Source organism: Trichomonas vaginalis, chromosome II (assembly GCF_026262505.1).
Source record: "Trichomonas vaginalis G3 chromosome II, whole genome shotgun sequence".
NCBI classification, from domain to species: domain Eukaryota; phylum Parabasalia; order Trichomonadida; family Trichomonadidae; genus Trichomonas; species Trichomonas vaginalis.
The window spans coordinates 10,574,114-10,600,004 of NC_067204.1; the positions used below are offsets into that span (position 1 = coordinate 10,574,114).

A 25,891-nucleotide genomic window follows, 5' to 3' on the forward strand; every position below is an offset into this window, starting at 1 on the left:
CCTGAAGGTATTAGCTCAGATTTTTCATACGCTCTTCATAATGTTACAGATGTTGTGTTAACATTTCCGAAGAATGCAATGCAAAGAACAGTTTTAGAAAATCCAATGCTTCGAGGTCTTCAGGTCACTATAGATTCCAGAAACTTTCCCGATCAAGCGATGACCACAGTGGGTGACATATTCTTTACACGTATGCTTCAAGCTTCTAATTTAGATGGGGTGAATGAATGCACAGAAGAATACGAGGACTCATTAACTAGACCACTGAATGATGATAATGGCACGCCATTAGCTAGAACATGGAAAGACCAAAATTATTCTTATGCACTATTCCAGTTCAACGTGATGGAGCGGGTATATTCTTTGATGGATTAGAAACTTTCAACTCACAAGTTTACAGTACAAGTGAAAGCTTATCCAATCATTCAGGGTGTAAATGACACTTACTGTTCAAAGGTGACAAATCTCCTCAGGTTTGGTTTACTAGGACTACATATTGGACATGGACACCGGACGAAGGTTTTGAAATATCATCCAACAGGTACACCAACAGTATAGAATTCATATGATGAAATATTGATGAATAGAAATGTTTAAAATTATAAATTTATTTTTGATTAAATGGATTTAAATTCATCCACCCCTTATGAAAATTAACAGATGTATATAATACATACTAGATGATATGATTAATGACATTGAGTGATAATAGAAATGCTCTATCTAAGGAAAAATTAATGAAAATTCCATATTCTGAATGTTACTTAAATTCAATCACTGCAGCAATTGGTAAACAAAATAAAGGTAAAACATTAACGATATTAAAACAAATTATCATTATTGCTAACACTTCCCCCATTCACATGTGTTAATTTATATCAACCGTTCAGGTTCACCTTCAGATGATACATTTGAATCTTTAAAGCATTTAATCAAAATTCCAATTATTTATTTATCACAAGAAGAAGCAGAAGATTATTTAAAAAACTTTTTAATGTATAAAGAATTATATAATACAATCAAGAAGCAAGGATTAGAGGATAAAATTATTGATAAACAACGGGATGAATTATTTGAAACACTTTCTATTTCAAATTTTGATAGAGAATTTTTGCATTCACTCATTTTTCTAGATGATGCAGTGAAATCAAAACTAATAACAAATGAGAAATCATATTTTAATCAGTTATTAACTCAATGTCGACACATTCAGTGTTCATTCTTTATGACTGTTCAATATTTCAAAGCATTAAGCACAAACATTAAATCAAACCTGTCCACCCTTTTCATTTTCAGTGGTTTAGTCGTCAACAGTTGAACGTTATGCTTTATCAAGTGAATTTACCAATGAGCATTAATGAACTTTACACACAATATCAGCAATTAGGTGAACATGGAAAAATAATAGTTGATTTAAATAAAGGAGTGTTTTTGATTAACTTTTTATAATTAATTTTTATTTTTTATTTATAATTAAACATGACAGAAATAGCAAATCTTCTACAGGTTCCATTAAAACAAGGAACAAACAAAAAGGGTGCATATAATAGAACTATGAAAGTTCCAGACGGAATGAAAGAATTAGTTCATATTGTTGCTGGTCTTCAAAAAGATGTTAAACAAATGAGAAACGTTTTAACATTACCAGAAGCTCAAGCATATGCCAAACGTCATGGACCAAATTGGGAAGCACACGAAGCAGACATTACAGGTCCAAATGGAAAACCTGATGGTATAAATGAAGTTTTCGTTACTGATGGTCAAGGTAATATTAAAGTCATAAATGGGTATAAATTAACAATGACGGATTATCCTAAACGTAAAGCATATAATGAATGTTATCCTATGCAATTTGATGAAAATGGAAAAGCTGTTAAACAATACATTGGAGAAGGTGAACATGGTCCAATTAATTCATACCGTCATAATCCATATTCTTATTTCAATGAAGAATTAAATGCTATTGAAGAGGGACCGGATGGATTACCACGATATGTTAATCAGTTTGATGGTCAATATGCAAATTTGAGACCTGAAATTCCAGCTAAGAAATTCTTTAAAGTTGCTTTATTCGATCCAGTGTTCAATGAACAGAAAGAAGCAATGAAAGCAGAATTTAAACCAATTCAAGTGGCAAGAATTTCTTCATCTTCACTTTCAGAAGCGTTCAAGGAATTGATAAAGAAACCACTTTATTCTCAACAGGTTATAACTTTGATTTAATTAAAGAAAGTGATAGACGTAAATTAGAAAAATCAGATGGTTTTAAGAATGCATGTAATGAAATGATTAAAGATATTGTAAATGATAAAATAAGACTGGAAGAAACTCAAAGCAATATCAATAACATAATTGGTGTAGTTACAAAGAAAGTATAAGCAAACAATGATGAACCTTGGGATATTACCGTAACAACTAAATAAAACTTTAAATATATTTTTCTTTTTTTATTCAATTATAAATGAGAAGACGTTTCACAAGTCAAAAGAACACTAACGCAAAAGCAGAGATTACGGTTGGTTATAACGTAAATGATGATAAATCACGAATTATTCAAAATGTTAAAGTTAATGTTAGCCCCGAATTAACAAGGTCAGCAACTCAACCAAATTTATTACCTCGTGACTTACCGAAAAAGAAGGAGGAGCAAAATAAAGAAGATGGAGACCCAATCATTTTATCTGAACCCGGTAAAGAACCTGTTGAAATTCCCACTTATCCAACATACCCCCCACCTCTTTCATCAAACATCGAGAACCCAGGAATCTACGATTACAGTCGCAATGCGCCATATAAAATAGACATTAATTCTGAATTAATGAAAATTTACCGTGATAATAACTGATAATTATGATTCAATAATAAATTTAATTGATCAATCCGGTTTAATTATTTTACCTTATGAATCATTAATTCACATTATCGCCATTCTTTGTGATGTTCAGGATTCAGACGTTAAGATTCAATTTTTCATAGATGATGAGGTTTCATGCTGCGGAACAGTTGCAAAAATAAATCCTATAAAGGATATTAGCACAATTAAGATATCAAAGAACGGAACAACAACTGAACTACATTTAACTTATAATGATATTTATAATAAAATAGTTGATGAATATAAAATATCACTTGAAAAATTCTTTGTTAAGGCTATTTAATATTCAAGCATTAACATTATTGAATAATAATCCTTTGAATCATAATCAATAATAATTGACCTTTCACCAGTTTCTATTGTTTGTTTTATTTCTTTTTGTTCCCCACTATCTGGATCGGTCATTGTAATTGTTTTTGTTATAGTATCAGCTTTATCTTTAACTTCAATCTTTTTTCCATCGGATATTTAAACCAAAATTCCAAAAATTCGATATTGTCAATCTGTTCATATTTTAATCTATCAATTACATTTTTAATACCATCTGAAAATCTTATGAAATGGTCATTATATGGGTTTGATTGAACTAAATTTGAATGAAGTGAAATATAACCCGATGATGAATATGACATTGACTCATATTTTCTGAAAACACTAAAATTTATAACATGAATGAATTTCTTATTCGTTGAATTTATGAATTCTTGAGGTAATCTTATTCTAGTTTTATTTATCACTGGAAAATAACGCTTTACCATATTTTTAATCGTAATAAAAAATGTCAATTATCAATATTATTTCGAATAATAGCTGTGAATTAAATTTAACAGTTAGCGGAATTTATAATGTTACTCTCGTTTCTGTGAGTGGTAAATTTAATCCCATTCTTTTAGACCCTTCAGATTATATATCATTTATTAAAGATGACCTTGAAAAAACATATGATATGTATATAAATAATGTGATAACGAAATGGGATATTAACATGATTTTAAGTTATTTAAATGAATCATTTATCATATGGTATGAAGAAAATTTTAAATCAAAACCTGATAAACTTTTTGAACTTGATGAAATAAATAACTTTATTAAATTTCCGCTGAAAATTAAATTTTGTACTCCTCATCTTCGTTCATTGTTGGGGATATTAAATTTTGAAAAAGATGTTGGGGATGTTTTGTATTCTGACACTGGTTCCAATTTCATTTTAATCAAATGTGATAAAGTTAATACCCCAATGAGATTTTCACATCAAACATTAGACCCTAACTCTTACCCATCAATACAAAACATTTTATCCATCAACTTAAACATATTTTCTTTATCATATCCGTTTCAATTATCCGGGAATTCATTTATTCTTCATTCAAAAGATTTATCAAATATTAAATTTAGAATAACTGACCTATTTGATTGTGATTTAGAATTCATGAATGAAATATTATGGCAATTTCAAATAGAAAAAATAGGTGATGAGATAACGGATTAAATATTTATTTTTAAATCATAATAAATGATTAAACAACAGCAACCACAACAACTTAAGGCACAGACCATTACATACGCCATATATGCATATAATTCAAAGACGGCAGAACAAACGCAAATGTTGAAATATGGAGATTTGGAGATAGTATTGAAAAATGACCATTTCGAATTCGTTTGCAAAGGTGGTGCAGTGATATCAAATATAAAAGAAATTTTATTTATGAATTCAAAAATTAAAGGAATAACGGATGATATAACATCAATTCCACCAGAAGAACAAAGATATTACGCATTAAATGCATTTCCTAAAGTTTTGAAGATTGGAAGATTTAATTTAAATGAGGAATTCATAAAAGGTTTCCTAAATGACATAATGAAGAAAGTAGATAAGGAATATGTGGATAGTGAATTAATGAAGAAGGTAGATAAGGAATATGTGGATAGTGAATTAATGAAGAAGGTAGATAAGGAATATGTTAATGAAAAAGATAATGAAATTATAGAAAGGGTTGAATGGTATCATGAACGGACATCGAAGATTCTTAAAACTAAAGCTGATACAGGATGGGTTTCAGAATGTTTAGACCTTAAAGCAGATAAAACTTATGTTAACAATGAGTTAGAGGAGAAAGCAGATAAGAACCATACACATACAAGTTTTACAACTGTTGCTATAGAAAGTAAGGCGCCGTCGCGGTTCGAACCACAGACCTTGACCCCTCCATAACACCACCTTAGACCACTGTGCTACGTAGCCTGTCGACATAAGATTTTATAAATTGCATATTTGACGTAAATTTATTTCCCAGTTATTCAAAAAATAATTAATTATTGAATAACCTAAAAACATTAACGATAAAATAAGTGATAACAAATTTTTATTTTTATCATAAATGAATACCCCACAAGCTCAAAATTTACCACGAATCATAACAAGGGAGGAAATGATAAAAATGATGCAAGAACATGTTAAAAATAACAAACCACTAAAATTGAGAAAATGTGGTTATGCAGTAATGATGGAAAGAGAGATGTTGTCGAAGAGGAATAAAAATTAAATTTGGATTGAGTTTAAAAATTCATCTTTATTAAATTCATCTCTTCCAATCAATTTATTTATTCTATTAAATTCTTTTATTTTTGCTTCACTCAGTTTAAGGATTGAACGATAAGTTTCTAATTTTTCGATTATTTCTTTATCATTTTCAACCCCACTGCATTGCGACTTCTTTTTGTAATAGCATATTTTTGATTTAATTCTGTTTAGTTTCTTTTTATATTCATTGTCTGGACTCTTGACTGCTTTGTTGTCACTCATTTTCTTACGAAATAAAAAAATTAAATATTATTTAAATATAATGGAGTAATAAAATAAATCGGAATTTCTATTAATTTATTGTCAACTTCAACTAATGCATTGCCGTTAATATATCTAACAAATTCAGCTATTGTGTCAAATCTTCGTCTTCTTTTGTCATTGATTTATCAGTTTTTCCATAATCGAGATGAATTAAAACTTTATTTCCTTGTTTAAAATTCATGAGCCCCGAATTAATTTGTTCACGTTTAACATCATTTAACCTTTCCATTTGCTTTCTAATATATTCCCATTCTTTTGAAATATCATTTTTCATTTCCACTGGTTTCATGTTTATAGTTCTATGCCATGTATTATTGTAATAATATACTAACTGCTGTATGATGGAGTCATGATTTCCATCCCAGTATATCTGACCGTTAACCCCTAACGCATCTCTAAGAGTTCTCATTACCACATCAACTATTTTATTATGAAACGTATATGGAGAGGATGAAAAGTAAAAATTAATTTGTGGGAAATAATGAGCCATAGCTGCCTGAAATCCTTTATCACCATCACCCCTTATATTATCTACTCTTTCATGATCTAGTAAGTATTGTATAGCTCTTCTTGTTTCCTGTTCTGTTTTCCCTTTCACCGGAATGCAATATAAATATCTGGTGTTAATGTTAATGGCAAATAAATAAGTAACGTTTCCTTTTGAATATTCCAGATGATCAATTTCGTATGAATATGGATATAGTGCAAATGAAGGGCGACTAAATTTTTCCTTTAACGGTTGAATTTTTGGGTCAATTGGTTTATTTAATATCTTGAAATCCTTTTTAAAATCTTTTTGCTTCTTTAATGTTTGAAATGGATATAATAAAGTGAATGATGAAGGATTAACTGAAGGAGGAGGTACTACTGTCGTTGGAGGTTTTGGTGTTGTAAGTGGTTTAATTTTATCTGCTTTGATTTTGGATTTCATTCCTCCTTTCATTAATTCTGGATGTATTCTATTCATTTGTTTTAAATATGTTGTATATAAAGGTTTGATATACTTTCCCGCTTCGAGTTTATGTTGAAGGATGAATTCCAAAAGTTGATCTTCATTTAAAAGTCGGCTGAATATGGTTTAACTAATGAATCATAAATTAAAGCTTGTGCATCATTTATGGTCTGAAGGACCTGGGCGTTTTGTACCATTTGTTTTTGTTCCTTTGGCTTTTGCGGCTCGGGATTATATAATTTATATAATTCATCAATATCTTCTTCTGTTAATACTTTATTTTTGAAATCTTTCAACTGTTTAAGCTGTGATTTAGTTTTTCCCTTTGTATATTCATTATTTTTAATTTTGTCTTTAATTTTAGAAATTATTTTATCATGATATTTCAAAATTTCATTTTTATAATACGAATAATAATAATCCATATCATCACCCGTTATATTTTTATTATGTTTTTGGAGATATGCTTTTAAATCATAATAATCAAGAAAATTTTGATTAAATACTAAATCATCAATTAAAATTTTTAAATCTGTGTTATCCATTTATATAAAAAATAAAATAAATGTTTTAAGGGTGCCCACCTCTTTGAATCATAGTACAAAACCATTATTAACGGTTCCTTTTGTCTCTTCTGTGGCATTTCATTAAATAAATGGCATACAACATCCATTTTCACAACATACAGCCTTAGTGTGTGCTCCTGTTAATGCAGTCTTACCAATTGTTAAGCGAGTCATTGACCCGTTTTTAAGTTGTAAATTAATATTCTGACCATCAAATATCACTTTATCATTTATTATATCCAAATAATTTTTAGGTGTTAATTGTTTATTTTGTCGTAAACTAACACCTTTCATTTTTTGTGCAATCTTTTTAAAATCACCTTCATCAATTGAACCGTTGAATGAAGTATAACACTTAGGGCATAAAGCAACCATGTTATCACCTTGTTTCTCAATTGCTAAACCCAATAACTTCTTCTCATGTGCTTTTTCTTCAGCTTTATTCTTTAATTTAGGTTTAAATTTCTCATCAAAACAGAAGAAATCAAAAGGTGCGAATTTGTAAATGTTTTTATCATAAAATTGTTTATCGGTAACAATCGCCTGAAATGCTTGAGTGTTAGGAAGACTTAGATCGCCAGCAATAGCCCAATAAGATGAATCAGTATCACCTTCAATGAAATGAAAACGATTAACATCCATGCATTTATACATAAAATCATAAATGAAAACCAAATACCAGTATTTAGCATTATCTAAAGTGAAGAATGCCTCTTGTAAACATGTATCACATCTATAAAATCTATCTTTAAGCATCACTTGATACGTATCTTCACCTATTTCTCTTATGTTTTTAAACTTATTTGACATACATGCAACGCGTGCCTTCTGTGCATTCATTATTTTAGTCTTTGCGTAATTTTGTGTATTCATTGCATCGTAACCATATGATCCATTAAGTGAAATCTTGCAAAATAAACTTTTTCCTTTATTTCCTTCTAATTCAGCCTTTTGTCTTTCGTTCATAAATTCGTTCGTTGCAAATTCATTAAAACAAGTATTTTTCGTAAATGTTAAAATTGATTGAATGTCATCAATGATAAAATGAAATCTGTCTATTAGATACCAAAGATAATAAGAAGAAAATGGTTGATATTGGTTGTGTGTTGATGCTAACTGAGTTAATTTTCTCTGTTTCTGGTCAACTGGTAGATTGTTTGATTTCATGTAATTATACATAAAACTGCCAATTGTTTTTTCATCTGTGATAATATCTAAGTTTCTTATTATCGGTAAAAAGTTTATGTAATCATTAATGTATTTTTCATCAATGTGACCCTTTACTTCAGCCACGAATAAAGTATTTTTTCTTTCTAATTATTCCCAATGCTTTTGCTTTCTTTGTTGCTGTATCACAAATGATAACACCATTCAATCTTCCCGGCATATACATTTTATGGTTAGTATATTGATGAAATCATGAGGATTAGATGAAAATGATGAAGGATATAATGAATTAAAGTCAACTCCAACGAAATGAGTCATAATGTTGGTGTGTCCTCATTTGATACAGTTTTAGTTTCTGGATTATATGAAGTTTATTAATGTGCGTGATTCCTTTAAGATTAACACGATGTTGAACATTTGATAGACCACCAGTAATTCCATTACGGAGAATGTGATAAGCTTCAACTGAATCTAAAGTCATTGGTAAATTATTTTTTAATGTATAATTTCTTAAATTGATTCTTAAACGTTGAACATCCTCATCTTTATTTGATTTTACGATATTGCAATAACAACACATTAACTGACAATTTTCTTTGGTATGTGGTTTTTCATTATCGATTCTATCCAATGTTGGTTTATTTGCATATGTAAACGCTTTACCACACATTTTGCATTTAGATGAAAGGATTAAATCGTGATAGTATTGAAAATCATCCATTGAAACATTATTTTTAGTATCTCTTTCTGCTTTTTCATCTTGTTTCTTATATGATTCAATTTTATATTTCCAATACTTTTTCGTTAATTCAAAACTTGATTCCACATTTTCTTCTTCTGGATATTTTTCGTTAGGATTAAAGTCTTTATATGCTAAAGCGTAACGAATCATTGATGCATTCGATGATAAAGAAAGATTATGAAGCATGTCAATTTTATAAACAAATGTTTCTTCAATAATTTTATCAATTGGGTCAATCATAATTTCAACATCTTTATTGCAATAATGAATAAAATATTCTAATCTATTCTTAAAATTTTTAGCATCATTGAGATATATTTGATAATCACTATCTGATATAGTTTCTTGAGTTAATGCTGAATAAAATGAATCTTTCGTGAATGGTTCCTCTTTATATAATTCTTCTTCGTAATTTTCCCACGTGATGAATTGATAAGGGAAAAAGGATTTAACACGTGATTTATTGTTTCCGAAATCTCGAGTGAATTGATCTAATGTCCCACCCGCTATATAATTTCTGATGTCAATAAATCTCAATTCATATGGAACGTTTGTTTTCTTTACAATGATTTGCTTAAATTGTGAAGATGAACCCAGCATTGATTTTATTTTCCATTTTGCAGTGTTTAAATCACGAAGAATTAAATTTAAATCAAACTTTCCCGAATTAAAACCTATGATATTCACTTTATTGAATTCCTCATCTAGAAGTTCTTTAAATGCTTCCTTTTGTTTCTCATTTAATGTATGGGACAAAGTCCCCGCCGTTTGGTCCGTTTGCGGCTTCATTAATTCTTCATATTGTTCAATATTTGATTTAGCAACTAATGAACAGGTTGAAAATAAAAATTCAATCCAATCAGAAATAAAAGAATCACTTGAAGTTAAGCAAAAATTCCTCGTAAATGTTTTATCACGGTCTACGACCTCGCCGCTTTGCGGCTTTATTTTGACAGTTGATGAGACCATGAATGGTTTTAAGTAAGCATTCAAAGTTGCACATTCAGAAAGTTGAAGTTCTTCTTTAGTCTCTAATGTTTCGAAGTCAAAAGTAATATAATATCTTGTTGGTTTATAATATTCCTGCAAATTATGTGCTAATAGCCATTGATATATCTTCTGTTTCGTGATATGTGGTGCATATGGTTGTTGTGTGTTTTGCAATTGAACGTCTTGAATTAATCTCCCATTATTTTCTTTACATTTCTCACAATGTTTTAAAAATCTTCTTTGGTTTTTCCTTTCTGGATCATCACGGATAGAATATACTTCTTCTTTGCAAAAGGGGCAAACTCTATAGCCGGTGAGTGCTTCAACGTCTGTTATTCTGTCAGCGTGAAGTTTTCCACATGGACTCTGTGTTAATAAAATATTTACTGTTTCAAATTCTGGATCTATCATTATTGAATCCACTAATGGAAAGTCTACCTTGTTAATGTCTACGTCTTCTGGTTGAGGGTCACAATAATAAAAATCAATATTAACGTTTAACATTCTTGCTAACCTCTCACTTTCTGATGAAATGTCAAACCCTTCATATGCATCTATTGCTTCATTTAAATAGCTTCTACGAGTTTTAGGATTAACACCATCAGGAATGTTATAGAAGCGTTTAAATAACCTTCTACCTTCTGCTCTAATTTGATTATCATTCATTTTAGCTGTTCCGTTTTTGTTCATTTATGTAAGAATAAAAAATTAAAAAATAAATAAAAATAAAGTTTATTTTTTTAAAGTCCGAGACTCAGAGAGTCCAGGGCTAAAGTCCATAAAATGAATTAAGAACACATAAATTTTTATCATCTGCGACGTGACGAATACATTTTAATTTACTCAAGAATGCGTACCCTGATACATTAAATCTAATTCCTGTCTTATTTAATTTCACAACTTTGAAAAGGAATGTATGAATAGCTATAAAATGATGAGATGATGTTTTATGGGTTGCTTCCATTTTTTCTGAAATAAATGAATAAATATAATGCTTATAAGTTTTCATATCTTTTATATTCTTAATAACGAATGGTATAGACCTTTCCACTTCGTCTTCCTTCGGTGCTGTTCTTTCATATGAAACATTATTGGTATCTTCAATAATGAAACCACAATCGCATAAAATTTTATATGTACCAATTGTTTCTTTTGATATTTTATCTAACAAATCAAAAACTTTATCAACACCCGTGCATTTATTTAAATAATAATTTGTGTAAATATCATGGTCTTCTTTCTTAATCGTATTTGTTGCATATGTTACATTTTTCAATGCTTTTTTGAATTTTTCAGAATCAAGAGGAGGTGAAAGTAATATACAGGGGTATTCTTCATCGTCAATAAACTGAAGCTTATGTTTATGAATAAATTTTGTGCCTTCTTCTGAAAGTGTTTCGTCAATATCACCATCTAATAAATTTTTAGTAGATACCAAAAAGTAATTTTTATATCTTTCTTCATGAGATTTCTGAACTTCTGATTCTGAAGCTGGGATATTCATTAAACCCTCTACTTCATTCTCATTATATTTTTCAACTTCTCTTAATTCCTTAATTTTTTCATCTATTTCATCTCTTATTTTTTCCAGTCTTTCAATTTCATCATATTCATCATCTTTAATCCGTTCTTCATAATATTCAGGGAAAACATCAGGTTCTTTAGGTTTTTCTTCTTCAGATGTAGGATATAAGAAATTTATAACATCATCTTTATTCATTTTTCCATCATAATCAAACTCATTTAAAAACTCTGCGAATTTTTTACAATTTCTTAAATAATATTTATCAACTTCATAACCCGCCTCCTCTAATATATCCTTTATTTCCTCGTTTGTGAATCCTAATTTTTTAACGTTGTTAGTTTTGACGCTCATTTATCATTAAATAAAAAAATAAATTACAAAATGTAAGACATGAATTTTTAAAGTTTATTTTTCATTCATGAAAATAATTATTTCTAATTTCTTTTACTCTCTCGTACATACTAGATTTAAAGAATTCAGAACATTTCCCATAATCTCCTAAATGTTTTCTTATCCCTAACGTGTGCCAGTTATTATATGAAACTGAATAAACTTTATCTTTATCTTTACACCTTTCATCACTTCCAATATATTTATATTTCAATTTTGATTTAGCATTTTCATATTCATTAACGTTTAATAATTCACAGTCTTCCTTTTTAAATAAATGTTTTATGTATTCAGGATTTAATACTCTACGTTTATATACTCCTAACTTAGTTCTAAAGGTTTTTCTACAAAATTTAGGAATTCCATCCTCTTTAATGTCATCAATGATTTCCATTTCATTATTTTCAATTTCTTCTTCCCGTTTATGAGGTCTTTGATTATGACTCCATTGATTCCATGAAATTAAATATTCTTTATCATTATATTTATACCTCATTAGCTTATTTTGGCTTTCATATTCATTTAATAATTCACAATCTTCATTTTTAAATTGAAGTTTAACCCATTCAGGATTTAAACAATGTTTAATTAATCGCGGAATATCTGACATCATCTATATATAGCTTCTTTTATAAAAGATAAAAAAATAAATTATTTTAAAATTAATGTTAATTTTTTTAATGTGTTTATAAATTATATTTTAATGCATCGTCTATATATAGATGTAACAAAAAAAGTCACTAAACCCTTCCACATATACTACTTAAAACATTAAAATTTTTATTATGATTTTTTAGAAAAATGATACTCAATCAATATATTTACTAATAAAACTGAGATATGTTTGTTTCTAACTCGAAGAATTATATTTAATTTTTTACTATATCCAGATTTGCTGGTTTTTTCATTTAAAAACTCAATAAAAATGTATTATTGTTAATTGTATGACATATTGTTTTTCCAAATTTTTTTCAAAATCCCAATTTTCAAGTGAAAAGTTTAAATTTTCATTTTCATTTTTCTTTTTTTCGAATTTTTTTTCGATTTTAGAAATGCTTAAACTGATAATATGGTCGTTACAAAATGCTTATATATCTAAAAATATGATGATTTCCAGGAAAATTTTAAAAATTCCTTTTCAATTACAAATATTCACCTCAAAATATTACAAACTAAGTGCAATTGTATTAAAATATGAACTCACATGATCAAACAATGTAAAAAATTATACTAAATATTGTATAAACTAAGCATTTTTTTCCATTCTAAATTCAATTTATAAAAGAACTTGCATTTAACAAATTTTAATGTCAAGAAAGGACGATACACTTATACTACTGGTGAAAAACTATTGCTATGCTGCTTGCTAATTATAAAAAAATTGAAATATGAAATTCGATTTTATAAACAATAAAAGTAATAAATAAAATTAAAATGAGAGTATATAAATATGATCTTTTGTTGTATTGTAAATTTCTCCATCCAGAAGACGTAATTTGAAATTCTCTCCCTCTCTGGAATCGATTAATGCAAATGCACCCTTATCCATGGAGTAGCACACACCTTGTTCAATCTTTTTAAGGTAAATCGAAGGAACATATTTCATATTTAAGTAGTCTTTGTCAGTAACCAAGGCATATTCTGATTCAAGACTACCTACAACGACAAGAATTTGGTCTCTTTGGTAACTAACTTCATGATCTGTTGATTCACATTCGTCTGCGACGCTTGCAATGCAATCAGGGAAGAAATGAATTGCATATGAAAGGGAAGGAGTGACAAATCTCTTTTGAGGGGCCTTCATTGCAATACGTTTAAATGTTGGTGAACGGAAATTCCTAAATCCAATTTGATTTGCGTGACAATAATTTCTAAAATCAGTTTCGTAGTTGGTGTTAATGGATGCAGGAAGCCCATTGTCACGTAATTTAGTCGCCGATGATACAAATTCATTCAATAAATTCGAGATGGTGGAAGATATATCAGATTTAATTGTTCGGAAAGAATTGATTTCTTCGTCACAAAACGAAAGAATTGTTTCTTCAATAACTTTTTCGAAGCATTCAAATTTGTATCTGTAAGCATTATATGACTGCATTGACTTTTGATAAATCACCAATTCCTTTTCAAGATGTTGCGTATTAGCTTTTTCTTTAGATTTAGATTCTAACAATCCATTTGCAATCTTAGTCATTGTATTATTTGCGGTAATTGCACCTTTAAGTGTATTATTATCTTTATTTAAGTGAATTCTTTGTGTTTCAATCTGTCCTGACATAATATGTAGCATTGTTTCATAATTTCTTGAAAGATTGATACGATTATCGCATGATTTTTCGATATCATCGGACAGCTTTTGGACCAGGACTGGTAAATTCTCAAATTGATGAGTATAAGTTTGAGTTAAATCGGTAATCTCATTAAATCGCATATGAACGTCTCCTGGAAAGCCAGGAACTTCATTATTATCTTTGAACGTTGGAATTTGGAGCTCCGAGAGCTGTGAAAGTATAGAAGAAACGGAAGCAAGATATTTCTCTATATTTTTCAACTCATGGCATAAAAAATCGTGTTCATTTCCTTCGTCAAAATACTTTCGCATAAAGTAATTTTTTTTATTTTTTTCAGAGCTTCTCAAAATTGAGGATGTCAAAAATTAGAACTGTGACATTAACATTTTTAAAATCGTTGAGTACTCTGAAGTATCCGATTTCAATGTTATGACAGAGGTAGGGCAACGATAGAAAATTTTTGGAAAAAAAGTTCGGAGATCTTAAACGTATCATATTCCCTGCATGGTTTGGTATCTTCCGCCATGCGTTGTGCCAAACATATTGACACTTTCCAATAATTAATTTATGGTATGAGTCACAGAGTTAGATTATAAAAAGAAAGTAAATAATTGCAATTAGAAATCATATATGTCGGAAATCAAATGTTGATGAGCAGAAACCTTTTACTCATCATAAAAGAGATAAATCACTAAAGATTTGTTATACATTAAAATTTGATATTTGGTGCTCGAAAACTGTCTGATGGGACTCCTCCAAAATGAACCAATCTATCGCTGAGGACCAAATTAGATGATGTGGATGGTGTATTCTCTAATTCTAACTTAGGAAGATGGGAACAAAACGAATGACGACAACAAATGTCAAACATAGATTAAAATACTATGAATCAATAAAAGTATATGTGCATTGAAGGTGATAACGATCACTTGAGGCTTATAACTCTTTGACTAAATTATGCAATAATTAAATATAATCATTTTTATATTTTTTACTGATAGTAATTAATATACTATCCTGCTTAAGAAATGGTATGATCAAATTTGTTTGAAAATTTAATTATGTATATGAAACTATGTCTTCTATATAAAAATCAAAATTTTCGGACGAACCTAGATTGAACCTTTATGAAAATCTATCATTTTTGTTAATTGAGTTAATATGAATCTTTTACATATGTATATATAGCATTGATAGCTTATATAATCATGGTTTATTCCATATTAACATATTTTTTCAGTTAAATTTGTTAATAATATCATGTAACAAATTAATTCAAGATTAGAATGTCTACAAAATGCTAACAAATAAGAACAAAATACGATTTCTCGACTTAAATTTTAATATGGAGTAGTTTTTCGTTTAAATCTAATTAAAAATGAATAAAAACTTATCTTGTACTATTTTCATTCAAAGATTTTAATAATGTAAATCATGCATTTTCATAATTCAGTACAGTTCTTTTTAGAATTAAAGTTGATGAGGATGATATTTGTGATTTAAAATAATTTGTTAATGTTCACCTTTTATTCATCACCTTGTGGTATGCCCTAAAGCAATAGCATTATCAATTCTGCTGAATTGATCAACTCAAAATTCCAAAAAAAATTCAAAATTTCAAAAATGAAATTAAACAATTGAATTTTCACATGAAAAAATCAATTTCGAAAAAAATTTGGAAAATCAAAGTATTTGATAATTAGTCAAATAATCAATTTACATCGTTTTTACTCATAAAAAACAACTAATTTTTGATTTTGATATCATATTTGATAAATACTCATTCCAGAGTTGACGTAATGTATTAATTATTGTTAGAGATATTGCTTTCGCAGCAAAATTCTTATTTCATGAAAGAAAAAAAAAGATTTTATTCCAACAAAAGCAAGTAAACAGATGAATGGAAACGTACTATATTTTCATAAATGTAGTAATCAGCGTGTCGCTTTTGTTTATCATGTTCGAGTCAAAATGTATTAACTTGTAATAAGAAATATTCGAAGATTATATGAAGTATTGAGCATTCTTTGTAGAAATATTTGTAATTCATTACTAACATATATAATAAAGTTGTTTTTTTTCCCTTATTGCAATAATTTTGTCTGATTTTAATAACTTTTCATGTATACGAGTTGTGTGAATATGCATCATAATATGCGTAAATATACTTATTTGCGACGAATAATGTGGTTGCATAATGGAGGTGCTAAATTTTGATTTTTAATATGGGGCTTTGGTATGTATAATCATGTTCTTATCTCAACGTAGGAGTATTGGTGCAATATGATTAAAATTTACGAGGTTGATCTTAAATTGAATAATTCTGGAGTATAAATCACAATGCAGCTAATTCTATGTTAAAGATAGATACAGATTGTAGTAATCAATTAGGGAGTACAAATTCATTCTTTCATTTCTGTCGTATTGAGCAGAAAGGAAGAGATCATAACCCTAGGAAAAAAAGCACAAATTTGTCACTTTTCATAGTACGTTAAACTCAATTCGCTCGGCGAATGCCGAGCACACGTACTCATCATTCAACATAATATTCTCATTCTTTGGTTATTATAGTGCCAGACAACACAAGATTTCAAAGAATTACTTGAGTTTTCAATTAATCTTAATCCGATTTTAGATTTATCGAGAACTCCATCATCACAATCACATACTTCAGTGTGGTAACTACAATTATCCATATACAGAAGGAAGTTCTTTTCGAACAACTCATTTGGAGTCTGTTTTGGAAAGAACTTCTTTCTGTCCGACTTAATTTCATAGTTCCTGATCAACCAAAAGACAGAAACCACACACTATCTACTTAGGAAAGGAGTTCTTTCTAAATCTTCCTTAAATTGAGATTTTACGAGAGATAACCCTTCTATTGCACTTAAAAATGAACATTTTGATATCTTTAGTATCACACAAGGTCATATATAGTATTTCATCTACATGAATACATTCATCTTTCGAAGTCTCTCATTAAATGGGAGGCTTCGAAAGATGAATCGTTTTATTCATACAACTTTAAATCTCGAACACATTTAGAGAGTGAGTATATCATTTTATTCTTGTTTTGAGTTTATTCTGATTCAAAATTGCAGTGAAAACAGAAGTTCACACATCATATCTGAATGTGAGCTCATCTATACTTATACGATCTCAATACCTCCACTCTAAGCATAAGAGGTGAAGTTATATAAAAATTATCAGATGCGTTGAAGTCTCAAAAGTATTGCCTGAATGCTTGTTTCATATTTGTCCAAGTAGTTTCAATGAATAAATGTATTGTTTTTTATAATTTCGATTTATTTTTAGAAAATATTCAATATAAACCTTTATTGTGTTATTTACATCTCATAAATTCTCTGTCTAAATCATATAAAAGCGCGTTTTACCCCTATGAATCAAGAAATTCATTCAATATTCATGGTATATTTATTAAATTTATACGATTTACTAATAATCAATATTATATCCTCATAAATAGCAATATATTTTGGTAATCTATGATAATCATATACAATATTTGAAATCAAATTTTCATTAGTTTAGGTTCCTTGTTAATAGTAAACCATTATATTTATTACTAATAATAAAATCTATGTGTCGTATTGAAATTCAATAAAATTACTTATTCGGTCCAAAAAAACAAATTAGATAAATTTTTTCTTTTTTTATGTAATTTTTGTTTTTCATTTTTCTCAAGATCCTAAGTTATGTTCTAACTTTTGACATCATATCCTATCATGCTAGGCTATATATTATAGCATATCCAAAAGACAAGGAAATCTATCAGAGAAGCCTTTTTGACCTATCGTTGCCCTACCTCTGTTATGACTTTTCAATTCAATTGTTAATGACACTTTTTATGAAGATAAAAAGAATATAGAAGATCTGTTTATTCATAAAAAGACGAATAATTATAATAAGGTTTTTTACAAAAAAAAACTACATTTGTGATGGATTTTTCTTATTAAATGAATTAAATATCTATTCAAAAAATTTTTCTATTCCATGCATTTACTTCATATGAATGAAAATTGTGCCAAACATGTTGCCACATACGAAAAAGCAAAAATAAACTGCGCCGTTCTTCTTCAATTGTATTTTTACTTCACGCATTCCCACCGTGCTTTCGGAATGCAATTAAACTACTTCACACTTATAATTAGAAGTGAAATATGAAAGGATGCTGTCAAATGGGTCTCCTTTCTATCAATTCGATTTGGTGCGTAATGTCACTTTTCAAGTAGGGATTTTTTTGATGTTATCCCTGAACAAAGGTTTCCAGTTCTCCATATCACTGTCGAAAATGACAGATCTACAAAGATTATATTCATTACTTTAATCGCAAATAAATATATTGTATTCCTATAAATTTTCTTGAATTCTGATTGAATTTGGGTAAAAGGTAATGGCTTTTGTGAAATAATTTAACAAAATAGCAGGATTTTGATGAACATAAAAGCGCCATAATACTATTGTTATGATTCAGTTCATCAATAGGATTGAGCAATATGATATGACGATACAGGCTGTTTGGTCAGAAAATCTCCCTAACAATTTATTTCTATTTCTTCAACTTTCATTTTTAGGAGGAAATCCTGACATTATGAGTGAATGTTTGAAATGTCACAAGCCAGATAAGGAATGCATGGAATATGCAATCATGTCTCACAACATAGATTTCGTTACATTTCTCATGAACGAACATGAAATTCCAATCGATGTAGACGATTGCATAAGATATGATAATATCCAAGCATTTTTAATTCACTATGATCAAACGAATGATATCAAATGATTCATAGCTAAAATTATTGAATACCCTTTTGTTTGTGAATTCATTCTTTCCGCATTGCCTGAAATCGATAAAAAATACCAAGGAATTCTTTACTGTGCTAAAACAATTTTAACTAATCGCTATCACTACACTAACGAAGAATATTATGATTTCAAAGATGATTCCGGAAAAACAATTTTACATTATGCTGCCATATATTTTCTTGATGTTTATTTTGTTTATCGTGATGTTTTTGATTATTGTGATGATTTTGATTTTTTGTCCAATTCATATCTTTTCGACATGCAAGACAATGAAGGGAAAACTGCTCTTCATTATGCAGCAATTAATGATAACAAGAATTTTGTAAAGTGGTTGGTTGATAGAGCAAATTTTGAAATAAGTGATAATGAAGGGAAAACTTTTCTTCATTATGCAGCAATTAATGGTAACAAGAATTTTGTAAAGTTGTTGGTTGATAGAGCAAATTTTGAAATAAGTGATAATGAAGGGAAGATACCTCTTCATTATGCAGTAATAAGTGGTAATGTGAAAACGGCATTAAAAGTCATAGAAAATACCTATTATATAAGAAAAAGAGATAACAATTCGAAGTTTCCTCTTCAGTATGCCGTAAATGATTCAAGAATGTTCGAATCCCTTGTCTTTGATTATAAAAAACGAGAGAAGTATTACAAACTAAAAGATGCTTTGGAATGCTTCCCCGATGCAAATACAGACATACAAAGATTCATTTCGAATTGGAAAAATGGCTTGTGGGTTCCTGGGGATGACTAAATCTATTTAGAATATTAAGGATCTCGTTTGGAGAAATCTCCAAATTCCAAAATATAAGCTTCTCCATTTTTGTAAATATTAATGTAAAACAAGATTGTAATGCGATCTCATTTGAGTTTTATGGATTTAGAGCAGTACGTTATAACTATTCGATTTTTAGTAAAATTTATAAAATTTATGATTATATAATAAATGTGAATTTGGCATCGGGACTCCGCACCTTTTAGCAATATAATATAACTCAAATTGATAAATGCTATTAGTTTTAAAACGATTAAAAATTGCAACCGAAAATGGTCAAAAGTAAGTCACGAAAATATGAAATTTAGATAGATAATTTGATTTAATTAAAGACGACGAAAAAAAATAAACTTTTATTGTAAGTTTATTTGATATTTCAAGACATTAACCTGTCAGAGTATGAGCATAAATGATGTGAATTTCCTAATTATCTTCAGATATAAATTCCAATAACCCTGCTTATAGACTATCCGCTCTCATTTCACAGAAGCACGTTTATGTACATGCATATAAATAGTTCTCCAATGATATTTCAATTCAAATGCTTGAGAGTAACAATAGAAAAAAATTTTCGGCAAATTCAAAGAAGGATTCACCACTCTACACCCATATGCAACTCATTGCTCACATGTATCAATCTTAATTTACATTTTGATGAAATAAAAGTAGATAATAAATTTCATTTTCGGAAGACATTTTCATTATATTGATAATTAATGAACATAATTCCTTCGTCTGGTTGTGTTGAAACATATTCTTCTATTAATTATAGGAGATATTCATAATTGAGATGCGACCGAATATATTTTAAAAATTTCATAGATATTTTAATATACAAAATACATAAAATAATCAATACTAATAAAATCAACTAATAAAACTTCTGAATGAATTAATTCAGGAGATGAATGATAGGCAAAGGTGCCTTTCTCTTATTTATACGAGTTACTGACGTATTTGGCTTGATTGGCATTGATTTTCTTTTAACTGTCAATGCCTTGTTAACGCCGAGCGCTGGTAATCCCTCACCTTCATGGTAAGATGATCTACGAACGGTGCGTTGCTTCGTTGGTGTCCACAGTTGTGGTACAGACTCCGCAATATCAAAGCAAACTAAGACTCTTAGTGTTACAGAGTCATTATCTTGAATTTCAATAACAGGAGCTGATTCGCTTGTTTTAATAGCGGGGACTTCTTGTTGTTGGTCTAATCCTTCAAGAAGTGGTAATGCAATGTTGCTATCAAGTCCTAACATATGAAGATTTTGTCTAATTCTTTCGTAATTTGGTTTAACGTTTAAGGCTTCAACTGCCTTCTTTGCAGCTTCGATCATCCATGGGTGTTCGAGGACCTGTGAGTCTGTTAATCTCTGATCTGGGCATTTAGCTAACATTTTTCTTAGAAGATCAGCTAAAGGTGGCGATAAAGAAGATGGGATCTCTGGATCTGCGTAAATGATTTTTTGAGCAAGTCTTTGGAAGTTGGCGTCTTCAAATGGTAGATGTCCAACAACCATGGCGTAAAGAACTACTCCGCAACTCCAAACATCACATCCATAACCGTAATCAGATCCGACTATCATCTCTGGAGCAGCATATGATGGTGAACCACACTGTGAACGGAGAACACTTTCAGCATCGGGAGTATTGCTTAAGCCGAAGTCAATAATTCTTACGTTTCGTTTATAATCGAACATAATGTTTTCGGCTTTGATGTCTCTATGGCAGACATGTGCATCTTCGTGGAGATACCTTAATGCCAACATTACTTGGGCAAAAATTGGCGCGGCGCATTCTTCTGATAGTGGTCCATGTTCGTTAATGTAATTTAACAAAGTGCCATTGGGAGCAAATTCCATTACAATATAAATCTCGTTTTCAGATTCTATTACTTCGAATAGATGGGAGATAAACGGGTGATTCACCTTTTTTAGAATTTCAATCTCACGATGAATTCTAATCATTTGACGTCCATCTTCGTTATTTTCATTTTTATTAATAATCTTGATTGCAACTTTGGAACCGGTTGCATTGTGAATTGCTATATATACTTTCGAGAATCCTCCAGTACCTATTGGATATAATACAGCATAATTTTGTAGCACACGAAAATCCATTTAAAAACTGTGAAATAGTAAAATGTCAAAAATTTTAAATTGAATCATCTGAATTAAGATGACAAGAAAATATTGCTGTATACCAATTAATTAAAAAAATAATTCGATGTTGAGTAAATAGAGTAAAAAATTTCAGGGGACACAGCGAAAAAAATTATTTAGAATTTTGACAAAATATTCAGTTGCTCTGAAAAGTCGTAAAAGATCGTATAACAAATCAATACCAATGATCAATAAATGCATTTGCAATAATATAGTTTTTTGTGAATATTTTAGAAAATTCAGTATTCTGCTATATATGATGCGTAATATATATATTATTCGCTGATTAAGAAAACAATTTTGAGATGATGTCAAAAAGCTTTATTTTTGAATAATTGATGACGATTATTATATATTAATTTCTATATCTGTAATTATAAAATAATCTTAATCGCTAATCTCCCAAATGAATGTAAAAACGGTTAAACCAGATGTATTGAAAGTTTGATGTTTAAAACAATATTTTAAGCATGCTTTTAAAATATAAAATTCCATTGAAAAATATTTTTCAGACCCATAGCACTCAACCGTGAATATTTTTCAATAAACAATTTTCTGCTAACATTTTTGAAGTACTCATAGGTATTCTTAACTAATTATTGTTAAATAGAAATTCAACCATTAACCATCTAAATTCAAAACCGATATTTTGTAAAGTTATTGAATTTGATAATCGGCCAAACACTAGTTCAAGTGGTTGAATCAAGTAGTAAATTCCATTTAGATCTACAATTACTCATTTATTTGTAATTTCAAATATACATAACGATTATCAATAGAATTAATTTACATACAATGCCAAAGATATACATATTATGGAGCTTTTGTGTGCCAAAATTTTAATTTCAAATAAATTACTTCAAACTTTTGAGAGCTGTTCTCAACAATATATTATTTTGAATTGCAAGATACCCGCGTGCAAATTTAATTGATTTCAGTATCAATATTGGCTGCTGTAAATGTAAATGCTAATACTCAAATAACTTATTCAAATTCAGTCTTAAGGCTGTGGGGCGTAAAACTGAAAATTGAGCATAATGTAAAAATTAACAATTCACCGATACATTATGTTAAAATGGATTTAACATAGCGACAAACGGCCGAATATATCAAAGAATTCCCTTACTTTCCGCATTATGATGTGAATTGCAATATTCAAGAATTTCAAGTTAGATAAAAGATAACACATCCAAAATTGCTTATTTATTCATGAATCTAATAAAGTTAGAACCTAAATATCATCAAATATTTTTTAATTTCTTTTTATTGAACTTCAAATGTTGTATTTATATTTTATTTTAATTGCTATACATTCAAATGAATTATTCCGATTATATAAATCTTTTTAATTCACTTTATTAATATCATCGCATTCAAGGGTTGAACTTTTTAATTAATTTCAATATATAAATATCATAAAATTCAGTTATTTTAAGTTACCTATGGACATGTTGTCAATATTGTGTAATGTTAAGACTTCTCTCTGCTGTGAACTGATCGTCTCAATTTTTTCCTTGTTCTTTAGTTACTAAGCTCATGATTTAGTCAGTTTCAGCTCACAGTGTTCTGATTCAAATATATAAATTCATCAGAAAAGCTCGATCCAATAGGTATAATGATAATATAATAAAATGATAAACAATATATTCATTCAAAATATTGGATAATTTGACAAAATACGACTTTTTAAAATAATTGATAATGATGATAAAACAGGAAGCAGCCTTGCACTAACCAATGAAGAATGTTATAAATGAGAGAGAAATACAAGGAAACAAAATACTTAGAAGCTTGCAAAACTGAGAAAATCTAGACATCTTGAAAGAATCTAAAATTTATTTTATAATCTTCCAGTATCTCATTCTTAATGTTAAAAGTATGCAATTCAAGACGATGGAATATGAAATATCCAAGAGACGTTTTGTATGACACAAATGATATTGAAGTAACATATGAAAAATGTAAAATGGAAAGGATTGTTATGCAAACACTATACACAATAATTCACCACAAGTATTCATATTAAATATCTTATCTCTGCCGATGTTGAAACCGCGGAGAAAAATCAATAAATCAATATGAAAGTATTCCCTAAATTAAAGTATCAAAAAATGAATATTTTAGAGTTTTTCAAGCAAGGATAAGCAAGGTTATAGACATAAATATAAGAAATAATCTTTTATTTATTGGAGTAAAATAAGCCAAACAAGATAATATGTCATTACATGCATCATTTTAATGATATATGAACAAAATTAAAAATAACTTCGTTCATTCCATAATTAATGTATCAATTATACATAACTCGAATTTTTGAAACGATACTCAATGCAAAACTACCTTAACTATAGTGAAGAAAATAATTCAAATTATTGAAAGCATTTCATGGTTTCAGCTTGATAAGATTATAAAACCACAATAAGAGCTTTGATATCTGTCAATATTTTTTGATTTGCACCATAATTTAGTGAGGAACATGATATTTTAGAATTTTTGTAAACATCAGAATTCCACTAAAAAACCGTAATTCCCATAAAAAAAAAACATTATAATGAATTTGAGAGAAGAAGCATTTTCAAAACTACAGAAACTACAAAACGAGAACGCAGAGCTTCATGCACGTCTAGAGCAGCTGAAAAAGCAAAATCTCCCCAGTGATGAAGATAATATTAACAATTTCCAAGATATCAAAGATCCGAGACTCTTAGAGCAGCAATACTTGAAAGAAAGAGATGAAATCAAGAGTATCAAAAACGAGCTCGGCCGTCTTGAATCAAGGAAATTACAGCTTGAAAAGAATCTCGAGAAGATCCTCCGTCAATATAATGAAAATCAAACCATTGAGAAAAATGAAGAAGCTGCCACAAAACAGTTCTACGAGAAATTAATTGAAAAATGCACGCAATTATGTCCAGCCCAATTAGATGATCTTCAGAAAACAATTGACAATTATACAAATACAAAAGCCCAAGTGTTTAATGTTAGAGAAGAGTACGAGAAACTGCAAAGGATGATTAGCTTCATAAATTCACAAAAAGATGACACTAATTATGTTCAAGTTACAGCCAAGAACATGCCAACAATCCAATTGCAACAGTCCAATGGGAAGCCACAGGATAGTGTTCTTTCTCAGCAAAATCAACTGATGGGAGGCGGTCAACCGCAATTAATGATGCCACAAGGCAGATCCAACATTCCAGGAGGTAGAAGAGGAAAGGTTGGAAGGTCTAGTGTCAGTTTACGCCACTCATCTTATTATGCTACCGTTGAATCAGAATTATCTTTCCTAGGAAAATAATACAAGGCTTCCATAATACCGTTTTTATAATTTGAAGTTGTTATTAAACAAATTGTGCATTTTTTAATTTTACCAAACACCATCAAATTAATATTTCTATTTTTTTATTTTTTACAGGGAATAAAGGGATTACTCATGCTTTACTTATAATGTTATATACAATTTTTGAAATCGATGACTGTTATGAATTTTGTTCAAAAAATTATTTGAAAGTAATTAACAGCTTAAGCTAATGTATAAAATGGAGAAATCTCCAAGCAGTATAAATAGCACTAAGACCGAAATTTGACGAGAGCAAATAAATCAAAAATGTTTGATATCAAATCCCTTCTGTTCTCTATTAAAAGTTACTTTGATGACAACATCATGTTCATTGCACAAAAACAATTCTTATTCAGTCAACCACACACTTAGCAAATTTTAAAATTTATTTGATAATATCAGTAACTTGAAGAATATTTTATTGATTTCTGCTTAGTTAACTAAA

The 25,891-nt window shown here is 29.0% G+C and overlaps 9 protein-coding genes and 2 pseudogenes across 11 annotated transcripts, besides 2 other annotated features; 6 read left to right on the plus strand and 5 right to left on the minus strand.

The window, feature by feature from the left end:
- Window positions 1-743: 743 nt before the first annotated feature.
- Window positions 744-12,168: a mobile genetic element.
- On the plus strand, window positions 1,480-2,081 carry TVAGG3_0521260 (uncharacterized protein; the record flags this gene model as incomplete). Its single annotated transcript, XM_051237234.1, has 1 exon — window positions 1,480-2,081. A coding segment is annotated over one exon (602 nt), but the record flags the coding sequence as incomplete, so codon positions are not given.
- TVAGG3_0521270 lies at window positions 2,462-3,158 on the plus strand (annotated as a pseudogene). Its single transcript has one exon. A coding segment is annotated over exon 1 (697 nt).
- TVAGG3_0521280 (uncharacterized protein) lies at window positions 4,389-5,090 on the plus strand (the record flags this gene model as incomplete). Its single annotated transcript, XM_051237235.1, has 1 exon — window positions 4,389-5,090. The coding sequence occupies one exon, from the start codon at window positions 4,389-4,391 to the stop codon at window positions 5,088-5,090; it is 702 nt and encodes a 233-aa protein (XP_051095059.1).
- On the minus strand, window positions 5,702-6,654 carry TVAGG3_0521290 (annotated as a pseudogene). Its single transcript has one exon. A coding segment is annotated over exon 1 (953 nt).
- Window positions 7,323-7,895, minus strand: TVAGG3_0521300 (uncharacterized protein; the record flags this gene model as incomplete). The annotated part of the gene is made up of 1 exon (XM_051237236.1): window positions 7,323-7,895. One exon carries the CDS (start codon window positions 7,893-7,895, stop codon window positions 7,323-7,325), a length of 573 nt encoding a protein of 190 aa, XP_051095060.1.
- TVAGG3_0521310 (DNA/RNA polymerase superfamily) lies at window positions 9,362-10,551 on the minus strand (the record flags this gene model as incomplete). The annotated part of the gene is made up of 1 exon (XM_051237237.1): window positions 9,362-10,551. A coding segment is annotated over one exon (1,190 nt), but the record flags the coding sequence as incomplete, so codon positions are not given.
- Window positions 12,169-13,147: 979 nt separating the features above from the next.
- On the minus strand, window positions 13,148-15,190 carry TVAGG3_0521330 (uncharacterized protein; the record flags this gene model as incomplete). The annotated part of the gene is made up of 1 exon (XM_001319887.1): window positions 13,485-14,657. One exon carries the CDS (start codon window positions 14,655-14,657, stop codon window positions 13,485-13,487), a length of 1,173 nt encoding a protein of 390 aa, XP_001319922.1.
- Window positions 15,191-16,832: 1,642 nt separating this feature from the next.
- Window positions 16,833-16,880: a mobile genetic element.
- Window positions 16,881-18,832: 1,952 nt separating this feature from the next.
- Window positions 18,833-19,150, plus strand: TVAGG3_0521350 (fatty-acyl-CoA binding; the record flags this gene model as incomplete). The annotated part of the gene is made up of 1 exon (XM_001319886.1): window positions 18,833-19,150. The coding sequence occupies one exon, from the start codon at window positions 18,833-18,835 to the stop codon at window positions 19,148-19,150; it is 318 nt and encodes a 105-aa protein (XP_001319921.1).
- Window positions 19,151-19,432: 282 nt separating this feature from the next.
- On the plus strand, window positions 19,433-19,927 carry TVAGG3_0521360 (ankyrin repeat and sterile alpha motif-containing protein; the record flags this gene model as incomplete). Its single annotated transcript, XM_001319885.1, has 1 exon — window positions 19,433-19,927. The coding sequence occupies one exon, from the start codon at window positions 19,433-19,435 to the stop codon at window positions 19,925-19,927; it is 495 nt and encodes a 164-aa protein (XP_001319920.1).
- A 653-nt stretch (window positions 19,928-20,580) lies between these two features.
- TVAGG3_0521370 (protein serine/threonine kinase protein) lies at window positions 20,581-22,070 on the minus strand (the record flags this gene model as incomplete). Its single annotated transcript, XM_001319884.1, has 1 exon — window positions 20,841-22,064. One exon carries the CDS (start codon window positions 22,062-22,064, stop codon window positions 20,841-20,843), a length of 1,224 nt encoding a protein of 407 aa, XP_001319919.1.
- A 2,570-nt stretch (window positions 22,071-24,640) lies between these two features.
- TVAGG3_0521380 (uncharacterized protein) lies at window positions 24,641-25,519 on the plus strand (the record flags this gene model as incomplete). Its single annotated transcript, XM_001319883.1, has 1 exon — window positions 24,658-25,404. One exon carries the CDS (start codon window positions 24,658-24,660, stop codon window positions 25,402-25,404), a length of 747 nt encoding a protein of 248 aa, XP_001319918.1.
- Between the last annotated feature and the right edge of the window lie 372 nt (window positions 25,520-25,891).